Below are 20,532 nucleotides of genomic sequence, written 5' to 3'. Positions count from 1 at the left end.
CGCCGCAATTATTATCAGCGGCCGCTGTTGCTATTACTCCCCAGCTGCCCTGGCTGGGCTGGGGGCCCTCTCCACGCTGGGCTGGGCTTCTGTGTCCCTGCACTTCTGCAGTGTTTCTGACAGCGTGCTCACTCGTCAGGTCTCCACCATTAAACTGAGCAAAGAGACCCCGATTCATCTCTGCACCCGGACCCTCTGCCCAGTGGCTGGCACACAGTAGGTTCTCAGGAAATAATTTTTGAATGAATGATACCGCCACACTTCTGGCCACTGGTCCCCACTCTCAGAATTCACTTCTAGAAGTCTATTTGCTTCCTGGATGGCTCCAATTCCTCCTCTGACCCCCTTCCTCCCCATCTGTTTTCCTGGGCATCCCATCCCCAGGCTCTGTGTTCATGCTCCTGTCTCAGCAAAGACTAGGAACCCCCAGGTACTCAAATGGTCAAGTTGCTTAGTAGGGTGTCAGGTCCTTAAGGAAGTTTGAGCTCAGGGCCGAGGTGGCAGTGATTGCTCCAGGCTGAGGGGATTAGCCAGGCCTTGTGAAGCCGGATGAGGCTGTGACCTGGATAATTCAGGTCTCTCATCCACCCCCACTGGAATTCTCTGGGTGGCTGCCCAGGCCCCTTTGCTGGAGAGCCAGCCCCAGGCTCGGAGAGTTTGCTGGACTTCCTGTGTCTGTGAAAGCAGCTGGGGGCTGAGCAGAGGAATGCCTGGCCGGGTCCAGGCAGAAGTTTCTCCTCACCATCTCCAGGCCTGTCTTCACCGCTCGCTTGCATTCTTGGCTTTAAGATTCTGGAGGCCAGGAGTCTGTTGGGATCTACACCCCATGGACCTCAATGTTGTGGCTGGTGGTGGGGAGCCAGCAGGGCCGGGGGCTCCAGGCTCTGCCCGATGAGGCTGCTCATGGGGGCAGGCTGCAGGAGCGGGAGCTGAGGCCAGGCCAAAGAGGTCAGAGAGGGCTTGGGGGCTGCACAAAGCTGGAGCGGGAGAGACTGGAGAAGGTGGGGGGGGGGGTGGTGTCTGGAGAGCAAAGCGGGGTCCCTGGGAAGGGAGGGCAAGGCACAGACCCTGTTGGAGGAGATCCCTCAGGCTGCTGGTGTCCTTTACTCATAACATATCAGACCTGGTGAGCTGTGTCGTTTTCAAGGAGGCAAGGCCACATCTCAAGGGAAGACGGGGGTGACCCGGAAGATGGAGGTGACCCAGAAGATGATCCCTGAAGTTAGGGGCAAAGCTGGGCTGGGCTATTGATAAGGTTAGAGTTGGGACTTGTTATGTTAATCTGAGGCCCTGCCTGAATTTCTTTTTAACCCAAGTCACATGAAAATATTCATCTTTAGGAAAAGGAATTGTCAACATTCCCTAACCTTTTCTGAGCATCCTCTGTGCGGCAGGCACTTTGGGGCACGGAGAAAGAAACGCGGAGACGGGGAAGGTACCATTCCAGGCCCTTATGCGGGGGTCTTTCTCTTCCCTTCCTCCATCTTTCTCTGGCACTCCCCTCCCTCAACTCCCAGGCCTCCCCTCTCTCTGGAAGGCAGGTTAGCCTCAGGCTAAGTATATGTGGGGCCTTGGGAGTCAAACTGATCAGGTTCAACTCAGAGCTTAGCCACTTACCAGCTGTATGACATGGGTGTGTTACTGTCTTCCTTTGAGCCTCAGTGTCCTAATGCACAAACTGCATGTGATAGTACTGCCTACATCATAGGACCACTTTAAGGATAAAATGGGATAAGCCACATAAAGAACTTAGCATGGTATCTGTGCTTAATAAGCATTAGCTATTTCTATTAGTCATTCAACACACCTTTTTTTTCTAGGACCCAATCTGTGCCATACAGTGTACAACTAGGTGCTGCCACGGCTAGGGATGAATGAGATGTCCTCAAGGATTCATTGTCTAGTTTGTTCATTCATTCATTGATTCAGTTAGGCAGTCAATAAATACATATGAAACCCTATGCTGGGCAGGGGAATGTCAAAAGACACACTCCCCGTCCCCAAGTTGCTCACAGTCTTGGGGGAGACACTGTAATAGAATATGTTTGATGCTGTGATGAGGGCGCTCACAGGATGCTGGGAGAACACGGAGGAGGGGAACCCATTCCGTTTCGGGTAGCGTGGTGGGTGCAGTAGAAGGCTTTTTGGCAAAGGGAGACCTAACTTTCTCCTTGATTCTCCAACTCACAGGCTTGCTCCTGCTCCAGGACCTTTGCACTGCTCTTCCCTCTGCCTGGAACATTCTCCCCCAGGATATCCCCACAGCCTGCTCCCTCACCTCCTTCATAGCTTTGCTCAAATGTCACCTCTGCAGTGCGAACTTTCCTGGCCACCCTGTTTGAACTGGCTGCTCCCACCATCAGCCCCCTCCCTCAACATGCACACGCACACGCACATGTGCACACACATGCACACACACATATGCAAGACGCACACACACGCACATGCACACACCACTCCCATCCCCTCCCCTGCTTAATTTTTCTTCATAGCACTTAACACCACCCCTAAACTGTATATTTTATTTATTTGCTTGTCTATTTCTGTCTCCTCCCACCAGAATGCAGGGTCCATGCGGGCCACAAGGGTGGAGTTCTCATCTGTTTTGTTCATTGCTGTTTCCCCAGAAGACAGCCTGGCACAGAACAGGTGCTACCAAACAGCTATTGCATGACAAGCATGTTAAGTCTAGAAAGAGGAGTAGGAGCTGAGCAAGAGAAGAAAGGCCAGGGACTAGCAGGTGAAAAGGGAGTGAGGGGAGAGAGGGAGAGAGATGCAGCGCGTTTGGGGAACTCAAGGGCTGGCACAGGCCTCTTCCCAGGGACGCGCTGGGGAGTGGATGGTGTCTAAGGCAGGGCTGAGGACCTGGTGGCGGGGCCAGATCGCGAGGGGCCACGTGCCTGTGCGGGAGGCTGGTACCTCTGACTTTGGCAGCGTGTGATGTGTGCTGAAATGGAGGTTAGGAAGGTGGACCCAGGAACAGAGGAGGAAGCCGGGCACCCTGCCTGGCGGGTGTCAGGGAGGGCGGCTCAAAGGGGTGGCAGCTCGCCTTAGGCCCAAGGAGGGAGTTCAGACGTTGTTCTGGTGTCACGGGCATTCAGAGACCTGGTCTCGTTTCCCACTCCTCACGGGCAGATGCTGGATGATAGACTGTGGAGTGCAGCGGCTGATGGAATCAGCTGTGTGTTCTTGGCGCCTCCCTAGGGCTCTGCCCGCAGGACTGGCTCCGGAAATGGCTGCTGGTTTGCTCTGGGATTGGAGGCAGGTGGAGTGGCCTGGAATCGACAGTGTTCTGGAACCCTGGATCTTGGATCTTGCCAAGCAGAGCAGTACCTGACCTAGGGTTTCTCCCCCCTCCAAGAAACAGGTGACAATACAGCATGGAGAAGCAAGGAGGCTCTCACCAGGTGAAAGAGAGGTCAAAGGGCATTCCAGGGGGAGGGAACAACAGACGCAAAGAGAGAAAGAAAGGCCGGTTTGGGGTATGTTTCTGAGAGTGAGCAGTTCAAGTGGTTTTTCAGATAAAACATAACGTGGACTTGTGATCAAGGAGGTGACTGGATTTGCATTTCCACCAACAGTCTCGGTGAAAGGCGGACTTGAGCCCGTTATTGAAAAATAGCTGTCACCTATGGGTGACCAGACTGAGACCAAGATCGGCCGAGCTGCGTGTCCCTTTAGAGCAAGCTGCCAACTTACAGAACAGCTGAAATCCAGCCAGGCTGCCACCCCCTCCCGCCCTAACTGGTCCACCCACCCAATCGTTCTTTTCGCCGCAGATAAGTATCGACCCCCAAATATGTACCAGGCTTTGTGCGGCTGCTGAGAGTAGGATGAAGAGCAGGACTGAGAGTTTCCTGCCCACTAGGGGTTGGGGTAGGAGACATAAATCATAAAAAGGTAAAGAAAGAAATTAGAGAGAGTTAAAGATGATGGTAAGTGCTACAAAGGAGAAACAGGAATGTGAGATTAACTGGGGGAGGAAGAGCTATCCTGAGTGGATGGTCAGGGAAGGCTTCCTGGAAGAGGTGCCATTTAAGATGAGACCTAATGCTAAGTATTAGTGTTCTACGCAGGGGGAGCAACCAATGCTAACGGCCTCAGTAGAAAAGCTTGGAATGTTCAAGAACAGGTTAACGCGAGAGCACACACTGTTACCAAATGTCGCACCGGGTGGGCCCCCCGGAGCTCATCCAGTCCATATCCCGCTCAGCAGATGTTGCTCTTTGCATCCTCCCTGAATGTGACTCGGGCATGAATGAATGTTGGGGAGGGGGGACCCGGAAGGCAGGGAGCACAGAATATTTGACAGCCCTCTCCAGGCCACAGAGAAATGGAAGGGCTCCTGATTTTTCTGTTTTTCTTTAAAAGTCCTGGTAGAATGTTAATTTTTTTCACACTTTTACAGACCTGTGAGCCCACGCTTCACAACTGGCATGACTGACTCTGTGTGCCCTCCGTGAGTCTCCCGTGTCCCCAAGGCTTCAAGAAAGCTCCTTTTCCCGAGAAGTCGAGCGGGGGCTTGTCCCACCCCTCAGCCTCCACCTCCCAGACCGAGTTTCTGTTTCTGAAAGTACCTCTGGGGACAGGAAACTCACCAGCCCCCAGACAGCTCGTCCTTTCAAGGACACTTGAGTTGCTAGAAAAAACTTTCCTGGGTGTAACCAAAATCTGACCCCTCAGAGGCCCGGCGCCTGGCGCTGCCCCCACAGTCTGGAGCCCCACAGCCCTTCAGAAACGTGGAGACGGAGGCTGGGCGCCCCAAGCCCCCTTCCAAACCCTAGGCAGCCCACATTCCCTCCATCCCACAGGCATCCCGTGACCCGGACAGCCCCGTTTTCCAGAAACCCTCCTAGAGTGGGGTTCGGGACCAGGCACCTGTCTGAGGGCAGGTGGGCTAGGAGGCCCCGTCCTGGGCCCCACACTCCTGCCACCACCGCCAAGACAGTGCTGCCCCTGTGACCTGACTGGTACCCGGCTTGGGGGTCACACGTGTGATTGCTGGGCTGTGTCGCCCCACCCTGTCCTTGTGCGTGTAAGTTTTGGGGGTCTGGGGCAGGAGATATTCAGTCTCTTTTTATTGAACTCCCATCTCCTGGCTGTTGATGGAGGTCACTCTGGGACCCCCTCCGGAGAAAAGGCCAAACTCCTTAGCCTGGCACCCAAGGCTCTTCGTGACCTACCCAGCTGTGTCCCTTCAGCCAGCCCTTCCTAAATTCCTACTAGACAGGTCAAGAAAGTCCCCTTTCTGAGAAATCAAGTCGGGGCATGTTCCACCTTCCGAGTATAAAAACAGCAAGCATTTATTGAACCCTTACTCTGTGCCAGCACAATTCTGAACACCTGCCATGTGTCAACTCAGAACGTGGGGATGAGGCAGGTCAAGTGATTAACTCCCTTATTCAGCTTGGAAAACTGAGGCTCAGAGCAGTTAAACAACTTGCCCAGGGTCACACAGCTAATAAGTGGTGGTTCCAGGTGGTAAGAGCATGGGCTCTTACCTGCCACGCATCCTGCCTCAATCAGTGGCGTGCGATTGTACATCTCTTTCCAACTCTGCAGTCAGTGACCTGTGTTAGTAGCATGACGTTGCCCGTGATGGGAGGGGTTACACTACAGAAATGGGCAAATGTTGAAAACCAGGGCTTTTTTTCTGCCTGGAGAGCCAGTTATTAAATATTTACTAGAAGACCCCTGCCGAACTCCCCACGTATCTCATCAATTTGTCGTTCCCTGAACGAGCCACTGTAATTGATGCATGCCCGTGAGGCTGGCGTAGGCTGCTCCTTCTACTTAAAATGTCCTTCCTCACATTCTTGCTCTGGTGAACACCCATCCACTCTTTTTTTTTTTTTTTTTTCCAATTTTTAACTGTGGTAAAATACACAAACCCAAAATTTACCATCTTAACCATTTTATGTGTACAGTTCAATGGTATTAAATACATTTGTAATGTTGGACGACCATCACCACCATCCATCTCTATAACTCTTTTCATCTTATGAATAAAACTGAAACTCTATGCCCATTAAACACCAACTCCCCACTCCCTTCTCCTCCCAGCCCCTGGCAACCACCACTCTATTTTCTGTCTCTGATTTTGTCTACTCTGAGCACCTCATGTAAGTGGGACCAGACAGTATTTGTCTTTTCGTGGCTGGCTTATTTCACTTAGTGTAACGTCCTCAAGGTTCATCCAAGTCGTGGCGTGTGTAGCAGTTTCCTTCCTTTTTAGGGCTGAATAATATTCCACTGGATGGATAGATCATGTTTTGCTTATCCATTCTCCTGTTGCTGGACCCTTGGGCTGCTTCCACATTTTAGCTATTGCGAATAATGCTGCTATGAACACGGGTGTACAAATATCTCTTTGAGACTTTGCTTTCAATTCTTTTGGGCACATCCCCAGAAGTGAATTACTGGATCATATGGTAGTTCTACTTTTAATTTTTGAGGAGCCACCATACTGTTTTCCACAGCAACTGTACCATTTTCCATTCCCACCAACAGTGCACAAGGGTTCCAATTTCTCCAACCCACTCTTAGCAGGTGACTTCTCTTCCAGAAAGCCCTCAGTGATTCATGCTGGGATGGGGCCTCTAAAGTGCTTGCACAGTATTTACTCAGCAACCATTATGTCCTAGGTCTGAGCTCAGCACTTGAAACACAAATTTGCACAAGAGATGCTCTCTGCTCTCAAGGCGCCCACTCTCCCATTACTGATACACCTTGAGAGGCTCGGACTCAAGATTGAGTTCCATGGCGGGCCACTAGAGAGCCCTCCAGACAGAGAGCAATGGGGAGGGAGGTTGGGCATAAGGCAATAAGGAACGGTGAAGACTAGAGCAAAGCTAGACTCCTGTCCAGTCCACGGGGGCAGCTCCGGCTTCACTCCGGCCAGTCGTTGCCGTGTGGGAATCCAGAGCCAGGACTGCCAGATCTTTTAAAGAGAAGCCGGAAATTTGGATTCTGTCTGAGATCTCTTAACCTTTATACATTAGCAACTCACTCCATTTTCCTTTAGGGCGCTGTGTGGGACAAGCAAAGCGTTTCCAAGGGCTGCCTGTAGTCCCGGCCTGAAAGCTTAACCACAGCGCCAGTTCCACCCATCGAGCGAATATCGGGAATTATGAGTTGTAACTAACTCAGCTTTCACTTCTCCATTTTGTCTATAAGGAAATTGTGACACTTTGGGCAGATATCCTGTGAAAATCCCAATCATGCCTTTATCGGGTCTCAACCCCGGTGTGTAATGGAAAGAACATGGCCTTGGGTCACAGAGAGGTCAGGCTTAAGGTTCTGGGTCCAGCTTTACTAGCTGTGTGGCCTTGGGCTGTGAGCTGCCTGACGGCTGCCCCTCGGTTTCCTTACTCACGGAATGGGATCACGACGCCCCGTGAGGTTTTGGGAGGAGTAAAGATCACGAACACTGAACATGCCTTGTGCTTGTGGCACAGCGGATGCTCACTGAATACTGGGTCCCTCTTTCCCTCCTTCCTGAGCCATCAGCCTGTAATCCCCTCCAACGGGAAGTGCGAGAGTGGACCGTGTGTGTAATGAGTTCTATAACATTCCAGAGACGGGCAAGCTTCCTGTGGAAGAGGGATCACGGAGACTTCCTGGAGGAGGAGGACTCAGTGTAGACTTTCCGCCAGGAAGCCCAGGGCAATCCTGTTCTACGTGCCAGCCTCCTGGGGGGGCATTGAACCATTTGATGAGGCTGGGGTGTTTCAGCAGCTCGGGGTCTCAGGGCCAGAGAGCATCCGGTGTCTGCGGTTGCTCTCCGAGCCTGCACAAGACACAGAAGTGCCAGAGAACGAGCATGCCCATGGGAGCGTTCATTCATTCCATGGATATTTCTTGAGGACCTACCACGGGTCAGACCTTGTTCTAGGGGCTGGGGTCAGAAATGAATCGGAAGAATCCTGCCCTCAAGAGTCTCCCACTCTGCTGGGGGTGGAGGTTGTCAGGGTGTTTTAATTGCTGAAGTGTGATTGGCTGGATCCATGACCAGAGAGAGGGATGCTGGAGGGGCTGGGTTGTGGGGGAGACAGTGAGTTTAGTTCTGGGGTTCCTGGGGGACACTGAGCTAGAATATCAGGCAGCTGTTTGCACTTTATTTATTTAAACATATATTAAATTTTACAAATTAAAAATATATATTCAAATAAATATTATAATTAGGATTCAAATACCTGCCTGTTTAAATTTAATAATAATTCAAATTACATTTAACAATTATATTTGAAGGGTGGGCTGGGACAGTAGGGTGAGTAGGAGGGTAGAGATGGAAGAGTCAAGTATTCACTCAACAAACCTTACTGAGCACCTTCTATGTGCCAAGTGTTGGGGGGAGAGAAATGAAGCAGACACAGTGCCCGCCTGGTGGAGCTCTCACTTTAGCAGAAAAGCGTAATAGTAATGATGTCTGTAGTGGTTCTGATTCACTGAGCGGCTACCGGGTGCCAGGCGCTGTGCTGAGCCGCTCTGCCTGCCTCATCTCATTGAGTTATCGCAATTATGAAACGAAGCTGATTCTACTATTCTCCTGTTTTACAGGTGATAAAATGGAGACCTGAAGAGGCCAGGTGACACGGAGTCAGAGGTGACACCTGGATTCGGATCCGGTTCTGTCTGACTTGAAGCTCAGGCTCTTCCACTTGACATTGTGCTTCCCCCTCATTCATTCGTTCATGAATTCAATCATTTGTTCACTCAGTATTACTGGTGAGTCAAAGCTAGTCCAGGCACCGCTCGGCTGGGCTAACTCCTGGACGTCTGCACAGAAATGAGACCGAAATCCCTGAACACGGAGGAGCTCACCGCGGGAGGGGTGAAGAGAAGGAGGGGCAGATCCCTTGAAAACACCTGCATTGGGGGGGCCAACAGAGAGGGGGATGAGCAGCAGGTGGGCAGAGGGCCGGGTGCGGCCTCTTGAAGACCAGAGGGAGGGAGAATCTTGAGAAGGAGGAGGTGGTCGGTGGGATGAGTGTCTGAGAGATGGAGAGCATGAAGCCCGAGCTTGGGCATCGCCAGGCTTGGCGGGGTGGGATGTCCTGAGAGCCGGCTCAGGGACGCAGCACCGGGCTCAGACGGAAGCGGAGGCTTGTCTGTCCAGAGATGGGGCTTTTAGAGAAAAGAGAAAACTGGATGAGGTCAGCAGAGGCAAGGGACGTTTTCCATCTCTGGGCTTCCGTGTGTTTGGTTTAGGATGGCGAGGTGTGTGTGTGCCCGTAGGCAGCAGAAGGAGCTGGCGGACAAAGAGAAATGAAAAGCAGAACACAGAGCACTTCCCCCAAAGCTGTTATTGCCCTGGACGTATTGTCTATTTCCGATGCCTTTATTGTCTGTTTCCTTGACCTGAAGGGAAGCTCATGGGGACCGGTCTCTGTCTAGGTCACAGGGGGTCCCCAGCAGAGTCAGGCATGCAGTAGACGCTCAATAAGTACTTCTTGTATTGAATCGAAATCACAGGCTTCTGCGGGGAGCCTGGTGGTTAGGTCCTGGGGAGAGACGGGTTCGTGAGGACCCGAAGGAGAGAGGGGCTTCTCTCTGATGCTGCCGCCAGGGCAGAGCGGGAGAGGAAAAGAAGTCAAGAGCAGTGAGAAGAGCGCATGTATGTGGGGGTCAGAGGGGTGGGGTAGGGATGGACAGAAGTGGAGAACGGAGCATAAGGACAATGGAGCTGCCGAGGTCCTCGCCAGAACCCTCTAGGAGGTTACTGATCATTTATTTATCAGCATTATTTTGCCACTGCTCTGTTACAAATGTGTTAATTCATTGAATCTTAACAACTGAGACACGCGAATTACAGTCACCCCTGAGGGATGTAGCTCGTAGGGGGAAGCCAGGATTTGGAGCTGATCCCGAGTCTGCAATTTTAACCCCGGAGCCGCCTGTCTCCCCACAGCCTAGTTCTATGCAGTACATTCCTCACCACCTCTGGGGCGTCAGGGGGTCTCACATTTCACAGGAACAGAGAAGCCTGGTGACTTGCCTGGGCTCACACAGCTGCTAAGTGACCCAGCAGGGACTCCAGCATGCTTCTCTCTAACTGCAAGCCTGGGGTTTTTCTCCTTCCCGAAGGAAGAAATGCAGGAATTCAGTAAGGAATCAGGTGCCAAAAAGGAGACGCCAGCAGGGTCTGGGGGACCACATTTTACAGCATCTTGAGAGTGGGGCTTTCCCAGGCTCCTGTGGGGCCCTTGCCTGGGAACAGGAGAGAGAGAGCTGAGGGCTGGCAGATCGGGAATAGGGGCAACGCTTCCAGTCTGGAGGGGATGCTGCCTGGCTGCCATGGCTGTTTCTGGGCTGAGGCCAGCAAGACAGGATGAAATGTGAGCAGGAGCCGGGGCTGGAGGACAGGACAAAGACCAGGCGTGGTGGGAGGGTGGGAGGCAGGCTGCCATGGGGGATTCCAGGTCTCTGGTCCCTGGTGGAGGAGAACCCTGGACCGTGGGTGGCCCCAGCCAGCCCGTCCCCAATGTCTCTCCTGAAGGCCACTCAGGTGCCATGCCGTGCTTCAGGAAATCACCATTTGAACACAGAGAGGATGAAGTCCCCAGGGGTCTGGAGTAGGGAGGTAGGGCTTCCCATGTGAGTTACCAGGAACCCCGCAGCAGGCCCACACAGGAGTGTGGGAGGAGGGCAGAGAGGCCCTAAAAGCAGGTGGGCCTCGGCCCGGCCACTCTCCAGCCTGAGGACAGAGAGAAGGTCTCGCTGGTGAGGAATCTCATTCGGGGACTGCTTTGCTGGGGAGTGTTGGGGGAGCAGGGCACGGAGAGGGGGCTGCAAGAGGAAACACCTGGCCACCTGGTGAGGGGAGCAGGGTACAGAGAGGGGGCTGCAAAAGGAAACAGCTGGCCACCTGGTGGGGGGAGCAGGGCACAGAGAGGCGCTGTGAGAGGAGACCCCTGGCCCCCATGTCTCCCCAACAGATGGAGGGGAGGTCTCAGCAGCGCCTTCTACGTGGTGGGGTTTGGTGCTGTTCATCCTTTCCAGTCCTGGGGGGTCTTGGGGGTTGCTGCATGTGTACATGGAAGACCTGCCCCTGCAGTGACCCGGCCACTCCCCAGCCTCCACGTTTTCGTGCTTCCTTCGGGCTGTCTGACTCCACTCTTCCCACCTCTCATTACTGTGGCCACTGCTCCACTCCAAAATTATCCGGCGGCTGCACTCATTGCCCTCTGTGGTTGCTTGATAAAAATAGCCAACCCCACATCCTTCTCCTGGGGGCCTGCTTTGGGCTCCATTGATGGCCATTGTCCTGGCCCCTGGGGGAGCTGCTTCAATGCGTCTGCCATGTTCTCTGTGAAACTTCTCTTGGACTCTTTCAGATCCCTTTGCACGGGGCCTCGTGCTGCTGCCTCACACCCACAGCCCGTGTCCCAGGGTGTCCTAAAATGCACCTGGGATTTTGGTTTTATTCAGGTATGATGAAGCCAACAGATTGGGAGATGATCGCCATTTAAAAGATAGTTTGTTACTCACAGTTTCCAAGAGACGGGACACAGCACACCTTGCAGGGCCATGCGAGGAAGCACCAGGCTGATCAGGAGGCAGAAGAAGTGAGCGAAAGCATGGTCCAGAGTCTTTATTGTGTTTTCTGCAGGAAAGGCAAGGCAGTGCAGCGTGGATGGCTTAGGATTGGCTAGCTTGAATTATTTCAGTCGACTCTGGGCTATAGGGGTGGTCCCTAGGTTTCTGGTCCTTGTCCTTGAGTGACTTCGGGCAGGGGAAATGTTGGCTTGGAGTGTGAGAGTCAGATAAAGGAAGTGGCTGGGCACGTGAGTTTAGGATTGATTGGTTTGCATATGAAAGGCACAGCTCACAGGAGAGTCTTGCTATCTCTAGGCAGTCGCTAGTCGGGGGAGGGGCTGTCTCTTCCCAGCTCAGCAAGGCCCCCAAGATGTCAGAGCATCATAAAATATAGAAAACGAACAACATAGTTAACACAGAGGGGCTGCTCAGAGGCAGTGGAGTGGAGTCAGTCAAAGGAGTAGATTCTTAGTCCTGGGCTGAGGCCTTGGGCCGCTCACTTCCCCATCCTGAGCCTCGATTTCCTCATCTGTGAATCAACAGCTGCTGTTCCCTCATTCGGCAAATGAGTGTTAAAGGCACAGACGCTGTGCCAGCAGGTGGAACGGTACCCACCTGCCAGGGTTGCTGGTGGGTTTAAAGAGACAGTGGACAGTGTCTGGCACATCGTAGGGGCCCAATACGTGGTAGCTGGTGTCTTCCTCCTGCTAGAGCTCCAGGAAGAAGCTGAGATCGATTGGCGTGGAAGGGCAGGGTCTAGGGCCATTTTCTTCAGCTGTTTAGAGCCCTCGGCGTGGAGGCCGTGGTGGACAGAACCCTCAGGAACGTTCTTGGAACTCGGAGGAGCTGCTGGACAAAGGATGGCATGGAGAGGCCAGCCCAGTGGTCAGGAGCCCTGGGGACTCAGAGATTGTGTGTTTGCAGCCGGGCATTGGGAGGTGCCAGGGGCTCGGGGCAGAAGAGACCACTGCACTCAGGGATCAGAGATGGCAGGGCACCGAAGGGGCCATCCCGGCAGACCATAGGCCAGCTGAGCAGCTCTGGATAAACCAGGACTTTGGGATCCAGAGAGCGAAGGGAAGCAGGCAGCTATCAGTAAGGAACCTCTGAGAGGCCAAGTTAGAATCAGATGCTGGCCCAAGACATATGGAATTTCCTCTGCTTTCAGGATGTGATTTTTTTGGAGTGAAGGCCAGGGATTCATGTGTTTGCCCAAGGCAGAGGCTGGGGAGGGAAGCTGGGGCCTCCAGGCCCCTCTGCTCACAAGACAGCACATCCCTCTGGTGGGAGTCTGTGTGGTGCATGACGGTCACTGGGCTTGAACCCTGCCTCCACTTCTTACTAGCTGTGTGACTTCTGGAAGTTCCTTGAGCTCTCTGAGCCTCCATTTCTCCACTGGCAAAATGGGAACAATGATACCCACCTTTCAGAGCTGTCATGAGCACCCGGGTTCAACTTATTCTCTAGGTAGACACAGGCCCTGGGGCCCATGAAAATGTTAATTTTAAATTCTTTTAAAACCAGGAGAAAAAAACGAATATAGTAATGATGAATACATAATAATAACTGCAGCCTGGATTGTAATTGTTTTTATACCAACGCAGTTGTAAAATATAATTTCAAAAGAATTTGTTTTTGGAAGAAGGGGCCTATGAAAGCAAAAGTGCTTGAGGCCCAGAAGAGCCATGACAAGGCCCTGAAAGCCCCGTCAGGGGGTGGGGGCGGGCGCTGTTCGTGCTTCATTCCAGAGCGCATACTCAGCCGGCAGTATTCTCAGCGTCGGGAGAGGAGGCCGAGTCCACCCAGTTTATGCCCTCAGAACACGGGCCAGAAAGACATTCTTGAAAACAGGCCCTCAGCACCATAAAGGAGATAAAAGGAATACAAGACTTGGAACAATCTGTTTCTCTTCTGCACCCCCAGACCCGCTGTACCAGGCGCTCCCTTTGTCCCGTTTTCTTTTCTCCCTGTCAGGTCCTTGCATCCTTCACACAGGGCTGTGTGCAGGTTGTGTCAATTTCCATCCCTCGCTTCTTCCCCTAAATCTCCATTTAAGAATCCTGCCTATTTCTCTGGTTACTTTTGGCCATTTTTGTGGAGCATGAAACTGTGTTGGGGGCATTTGTGGTGAGAAGGTCCTTTCCCATCTCTACTGGGGACAATACCCCACAAATGCCCCTCTGCCCCCAGGCACCCTTTGGATCAACTCCTTGAGATTTCTGCCTCATCTTTTCTGGCTAGGGTTGCCCAATTATTGCCTATCACTCGAGTGTGGGGCCTGGCGGGGGGAGCAGGGGTGGGATCTGAATGGGCCATGGGAGCATCTCCTGATAGACATGTTATGGGATGTGTTTTCTTTTCCAGAAGCCCAGAGATGAAGGACCTCCTCACGCTGGCTTGGTTCCTGGCTTGCAGTAAGTGCTTGCTCCACGACCTCTGAACTAACGACCTTCTACCCTGTAGGAGCAGTAGGGTAGTGGAAAGGAGACCAGTTTTTGAGGTCCTAGAGGCTTGAGTTTGAATCTCTGCTCTGCACTTATTGTGTAGACGTCAGCAAGAGCCTTCGCCTCTCTGAGCCTCTGTTTCTCATCTGTGACACAGGGTAGTATTCAGCCAACAGGTTGGGCTGTGGCAGGATGATAGGACATGCATGATGTGTGAAGGTTGAGCTATGTGGGCAGCATCCGCCGCTTGTGTGGGGGAAGTGGGAGAATTCCCCCACCCCCCGCCCCTTTTCCTTAAGGTTCTTATGGCTGGTCAAATAATTAAAAAGGCAGGTTAGCAGGAGAAAATCAAACAAAGTTTAATAGCAAGTATACATGGGAGAAACTCAGGAAAAACTGAGCAACTCAGGCATCTGCCGAGGTTGCCTGTTTCAGTATCTTCAGCTACAGACAAGGACGATGTCTGGAGTAGTGGTTTGGGGCTTCAAAGGGCAGGAAGGCAACCCACAGGGAAATGGAAAAGCAAATGTTTGGCAAATAGAACTTTGATAAGAGTGGGTTTAGCCAGGCTCCTCCCAGACTACCGGAACCAGAGATAACACAGAGTTATCTATGGCAAAGGCTTGTCCTGGGGACAGGCCTTGATTTTAAATTTCTTTCAGGCAGTTAGTGGGGAAAGGTCAAATGTTCTTCCTGAGTCTGAGCCTTTATTGTCTTAGCTCGAAATATTCCGCCTACCAGAGTGGCGCATCTTGGGGCGGCCTGCCCTGAACTCCATCAGTTCCATCCTCTGAACCTTTTCTGGAAGTTTCACATATAAAAAGCTTATCTGGGGGCTGTGGAGAGAAAAATCGAGTTAGTAGCTGAGTGGTAAGAAATCTGCAAAGAGAGAAAAGAACTTAGATTAGAATGAGGGTAAACAAGCAGAAAAGGACAAACCATAGCACAATTCCCCACACTCCATGAAACCAGTTCCTCAATCCTGGAAATAAGTCAGACCAATAAAATGTGTGAGCTTCGTTTATCTGATGGAAAATGTCAATCTTCTCTTTCAATAGATGTAAGTTAGATAATCCTTGCCCAGTCTGATTCACGTAAAAGTGACATTTTTCCCCGATGGTTGCACAGGGTTCTCCTTGCTGGGCAGTCAGTGTATCCAGAGCACGTTGACTCTGGAGCCCCACAGAGGCCGGGGTGCTCATCTCTGACTGGAATATTTTCACAGTTTGCGTGGTGGCGTTGAACTCTTGTTCCATCACCATGGAGAGATTTAAGATTGCCTTTTCCAATTCGTAATCTCCAAAGCTGGGGAATAAGACTCTCAATGCGGAAAAGAACTCGGAGCTGTGATACACAAGCGCATTCTGCTGCTTCCCCGACACTTGCAAATGTGGGAGGCAGATTTTTGACTCTGATGCCAAACAAAATAAGATAAAGCCAAAACAAAAACAAGCCCAGGATATAAATACTGCATTCCAAGTTTCCTGGGTCTTTCTCTAGGCTACCTACCCCACCTGCTGGCCCCTCCCAGCTGAAGGTAGCTGCTGGGGGAATGTTGGGGGGAGCCGGCTTTAGGCCTCACCTAACCATGTACACAGCCGCCGACAGGCTATCCCAGTCTTTGATGCCTTGCCAGATCCCTGGAGACCCCAGGAGGAGCGGAAGCCTAGTGCACGGGGAGAACCTCAGGGCCACTGTGAAACCCCGGGCAAGGTGCTTAACCCTCCAAGCTACAGTTTCTCAGTCTGCAAGATGAGGGAGCTGGCTTCAGTGATCTCTGAGGTCTGCTCTAGGCTTCTGTGCCTTATCTCGTACATGGCATTAGTTGCCTGGGAGGGAGGGGTGCATTGTCAGGACAGAGGGGGGCGCCTGTCTGCCTGCTTCATATGGATACCATGTTCATTATACCTAACATTTCTTGATCGCTTACTGTGTGTCTGTCACTGTGCATCTATCACTGTGCTCAAAATTTACTTACCTTATTTTAACACTCATGACAACTCCAAGAGGTAGGTGTTCATTGTAGGTGCCTGTTTTGCAGATGAGGAAACTGAGGCTCAGAGAGATTAAGTGACCTATTCAACACCTTACTGTGAATCAACGACAGAGTCAGGATTTGAACCCAGGCCTGCTCCCTCTCCAAGTCCAAACTTTTAACCGCTCCTCCATACTGCTTGCGCTCACCTTTCTTGTTCCTCTCCCACTAATGGGAAGAGTGAAAAAGAGACACCTGGGTCCCTCCAAGCCCCAGCGTGGGAGAAAGGGCAGGAGCATGCTGGGGAAGTGGCCAGGAGCAGCCGTGCCTGGGTTTCATCTGGGGACGTGGGCTGTCTTTCAGGTGTGCCTGCTGTGCCAGGGAGCTTGCTGGACCTGAGGTCAATGATTGAGAAGGTGACTGGAAAGACCGCCCTGACCAACTATGGCTTCTACGGCTGTTATTGTGGCTGGGGCGGTCGAGGGACCCCCAAAGATGGTACCGACTGGTGAGCTGATTATCATAACGGCGCTTTATGCTCCAGGCTCTGCACCCACATTATCTCATTTAATTCTATGTTGATGCTGGTAGATGAGCATCAAAGCCCCATTTTTCTACAAAACTGAGCTTCAGAGAGGTTAACTGACTTGCCCAGGATATATCTAGTAACCCCCAAATCTCAGTGGCCTAATATATCCATTGGTCTGTTGCTACATCATAAATCATCTTAAAACGTAGAGGCTTAAAGTGACGATGACCGTATGTTTTGCGAAGAATCTGCCATTTGGGCAGGGCTTAATGGTGTTGATGCATAGAATCAATAATTATTCTGCAGTACAGAAAAAAGAGAGTTTTAATTGAGCCTAAACCGAGGACTATAGCCCAGGAGCTGCAGCCTTCAAAGGAAGAAAATGCTCCACAGAAGAATGATCAGCAGCTATACACAATTTTCAAACAAAGAAACTGACATCAAGCATGACAGGGATACATTCTTTCAAGGGTTCAAGGGGATATTTTGTTACAGATTAGCATACATGGCGGGTCAACATGACCCTGGCACCTTGGGAATGACTTATCTGGGGTCATAAGAAGGGAGGCATTAACTGCTATCTTCAAAGGGCCCATTCTTTACTCCAGGGTAATGATTAAAGCAGATGGACAATGTAGGTTTGAAAGGACGTCAGTCAGGCTTCTTTGGTTTACTTAAAATTTAGCTCAAATCAGGTTTAACCCAGAATGGCGTCCCCATACACCTCAGGATGTAAAAATGTCTTATATCCGTGGGACGGCTTGTCTCTGCTCTGCCTGGTTTCAGCTTGGGCAGCTCGACTGAGGCTGGATTATCCACTTTCCAGCTGGCTCACTCCAATGGCTGGCAAATTGTCGCTGTCTGCGGGCTGGCAGCTCACATGAGGCTGTGGCCTGGGGGCCTCAGTTCCTCTCACTCAGGCCCCTCCAAGGCTGTTTGGACCTCCTCACAGCACGGTGACTCTTGGGTTCCAGGAGTGAGTGTCCCAAGACGGCAAGACAAAAAGAGTATGGCATTTTTATGATCTGGCCTCACAAGTTCCATGGTGTTGCTTCCCGTGTCCTCTTGGTCCAGGCAGTCACAAAGGGTTTAAGAGGGAGGGGACCTAGACCCCAGCTCTTGATTGGGAAGTATCCAAATTCTAGAAGAACATGTGAAATGGGAGAGATGGAAGATTGCTGGGAAAGAGTTGCCCTGAGCTCACATCTGTTGCCAATCTTCCTCTCTGCCTCTCTTTTCTTTTTTCCTTCCCCAAAGCCCCAGTGCATAGTTGTATATTCTGGTTGTAGGTTCTTGTAGTTCTTCTGTGTGAGCTGCTGCCACAGCATGGCTACTGACAGACGAGTGGTGTGGTTCCACGCCTGGGAACTGAACCCAGGCTGCTGAAGCGGAGCGCACTGAACTTTAACCACTAGGCCATTGGGCCTGGCTCCCAGAAGATTATTTTTGTTCACGTAACAGTTCAATTTGAATCATATGTTGACTCTGGGACTCAGGTTCCTTCCATCTTGTGGCTCTGCCATCCCTATGGCCTCAGAGCCTCCTGCTGAGAGATGGAGAAAGAGAGAAAGCGGAGGATAGTGTGGGAGGTTTTTATGGGTCTGTCTGGAAGTGGTGTATATCACTTCTGCCCACATTCTTAGGGGAGCCTAGTCATGTGACCACATGTACCTGCAAGGGATGCTGGGAAATGTAGTCTTGCTGTGAGCCCAGGAGGAAAAAGTGGGTCAGTGAACTGCTAGCTAGTGGCAAAGCAGGGTAGTACTCAGCCATATTATTAGATTCTTTCTCTGCCAGATCACACCCCCCAAGATGGCCTCTGCCCCTCCCACTCAGGATGGAAGTGTCTTGTGTTGACAGGTGCTGTTGGGTGCATGACCATTGCTATGGGCAGCTGGAGGAGAAAGGCTGCCACATCCGGATGCAGTCCTACAAATACAGATTCACACGGGGCCTGGTCACCTGTGGTAAGGCTGGGGCTTCCCATTCAGGCCACTGGAAGAGGCTGGGTCTCTGCTGGCTCTGAGGTCAGCTGCCCCTAAGGGTCAGCCAGCCTGTATCTTGTTGGGGGGCAGAGCTGGGGGCAAGAGGGACAGGATTACTGCAGGTGTATCTGACTTCCAGGGGAAGGGCTGAAACATTTTAGACTGAGCAGTCTCAGTGCCAGGTGCTTTGCATACCTCCTTTTACTTGTTCTCCCAAAATACCCTGTGGGGTAGGCTTGGTCTGTCCATTTTACAGATGAGGAAACAGAGACTCAAAGGCTTGCCAGTGCACACAGCTAGAATTGGGATTCAAGCTCAGGTCCATCTGAGTTCAAAGCTGTCTCCTCTCCGAGAACTGGTGTTCCTCTGGAGCAAAGGCCGTCTCTACCATCAGACTGGGAACTCCCAAGGGGAGGGAATGTGTCCTTCGTCAGACTAGGAACTCCTTGAGGATAGCAGCTGTGTCTCCCTGGGCTGAGATGCAACCCACCTGCCCGCCCCCCGGGCAGCTGTGCCTCTTCCATCAGATTCTGCATCCCCCGGTGTAGAAGCTGTGCCTCCCTCGTCAGACTGAGAGCTTCCTTGGAGCAGGAAGCAGGCCGGGGAAGCTGCTCAGTCTTGAAGCAAGTCCTGACAGAAGCAAGCTGGGAGGCAGTGTCTTGGAGCATGTCTGCCGTTCCTGACTCTGCGTTTTGTGTCCTGTTTGCAGAGCTTGGCCCCTTGTGCCAGGTGCAGCTCTGTGCCTGTGACCGGAAGCTTGTCTACTGCCTGAGGAGGAACCTGTGGAGCTACAACCCTCGTTACCAATACTTTCCCAACATCCTCTGCACCTAGTCGCCCCAGGGAGCCCCTCCCACACCAAGACTCCCTCCCTTCTCCTCCAGCACAGAGCTCACCGACTCTGCTGGGTTCCTGAGACAGGCCCCCAGGTCTCAGACCTCATCCTTTCTCAGTGGTCCACCAGGTTGGGAGGAGCCCCACGGCCACACTTCACCCTCCAGAGTCCCAGCAGAGTGACTCTGGTTAGAGGACTTGGTAAGGTCAGTGTCCCCAGCCTCCACTTGTGAGGTCAGCCCCCTGGTGCCGAGAGCTCGCGCCTGACTCCAGGCCAGCTGTGTTTCTCCTCGCCCCTGAAGACGCGCCCCTTTTCCAGAAGGAAGACTTTCCCGGGATGCACTCACATTTCAGTTTCTGCAGTCGCCTTATCACTGCCACCCTCTAGAGAATTTTTACTCAAGTAGAAGCAAAATTGACTCCATAATCTGCCATATAGATATTAAACTCCTTCTCTAGACGAATAGAAAGCACACAGGCATTTTCCTCTGCTGTGGGGGTTGCCTGTGCTTTTTCTCTGCCACTATGGCACTAAACCCAAGGTTAACCACGTTCTTTCAGATGTAGAAGTTGCCGATTAGCAAATAAAAGATTTTCTGGGATGAGATTCAAGCCTTCTTTGGGGCTCGTCTCCCTAGCCTTGGGGGTCCTCTCCAGCAAAGCCCTGCAACTCATTCTTCCTCGAGGGGGTGAGGAGAAGATGGCTGGCAATTAGGACAGCAGCCTGGGGTTCCAGGCCAGAGGGGCTCATTCAAATTCCGGCTTTGGCTTCTCAGCTGTGTGGGCCCAGGCCCACTACAGAACCTCTCTGACTTTGAGTCTTTTTAAAAAAGAAACTAATGTTTCTTGCAATGTAAAATGGGGATGTTGAAGCCACCTTGATGCTGACACGGAGACGCTGAGGTTCTGGGATTTCACAGAGAGGACATTTCAAAAAGGAAAAAAAAAAAGGGTTCATCTATGGGGTTTATTTTTACCAAGTAAGGACATTTAAAAACCCAACACATCTCTCCATTCATAAAAGAAAGGGCCTTCTAATACCAAGACTGAAGGAAGACAGGACACGCTCCAAAGCGGAGGGGAGTCCTTTCCAAGAAAGGACCTGTGGCTTCCTTATGCTGACAAACCCGAAAATAACCACATGATAAATGGGATCTTTTTTTAAAACCTCCAATGTTGAACATTTTCAGAATAAAATTTAATTTTTTAAGATTACCCTGAATGTAC

At 51.7% G+C, this 20,532-nt stretch overlaps 2 protein-coding genes across 3 annotated transcripts in view; one reads left to right on the top strand and one right to left on the bottom strand.

Annotated features, from left to right (window-relative positions):
- Positions 1 to 12,362, bottom strand: part of PLA2G2A (phospholipase A2 group IIA) — a 40,340-nt gene extending 27,978 nt beyond the window's left edge. The window contains exons 1-2 of the mRNA XM_008519139.2: positions 12,154 to 12,362; positions 11,491 to 11,605 (exon numbers count right to left, since the gene is read on the bottom strand). Coding sequence (XP_008517361.2) covers positions 11,491 to 11,605; positions 12,154 to 12,304 — 266 coding nt within the window. The 5' untranslated portion in view covers positions 12,305 to 12,362. The remainder of the gene's footprint in view (positions 1 to 11,490; positions 11,606 to 12,153) is intronic.
- Positions 483 to 20,520, top strand: PLA2G5 (phospholipase A2 group V). Of its 2 annotated transcripts, none has more exons than XM_070600733.1 (6): positions 483 to 948; positions 8,560 to 8,727; positions 13,903 to 13,952; positions 16,321 to 16,465; positions 18,347 to 18,453; positions 19,181 to 20,520. In XM_070600733.1, the coding sequence occupies exons 3-6, from the start codon at positions 13,913 to 13,915 to the stop codon at positions 19,303 to 19,305; spliced, it is 417 nt and encodes a 138-aa protein (XP_070456834.1). In that variant the 5' UTR covers positions 483 to 948; positions 8,560 to 8,727; positions 13,903 to 13,912; the 3' UTR covers positions 19,306 to 20,520. The 2 variants fall into 2 exon arrangements, with proteins under 2 accessions (XP_070456834.1, XP_070456840.1); XM_070600739.1 differs by having other exon boundaries at positions 654 to 948; positions 13,906 to 13,952.
- Positions 20,521 to 20,532: the final 12 nt, after the last annotated feature.

The sequence above is a fragment of the Equus przewalskii genome, chromosome 2 (assembly GCF_037783145.1).
Source record: "Equus przewalskii isolate Varuska chromosome 2, EquPr2, whole genome shotgun sequence".
Classification (NCBI taxonomy): domain Eukaryota; kingdom Metazoa; phylum Chordata; class Mammalia; order Perissodactyla; family Equidae; genus Equus; species Equus przewalskii.
Note: the sequence above shows the minus strand (reverse complement) of the source record. Positions and strands in the feature narration are given on the sequence as shown.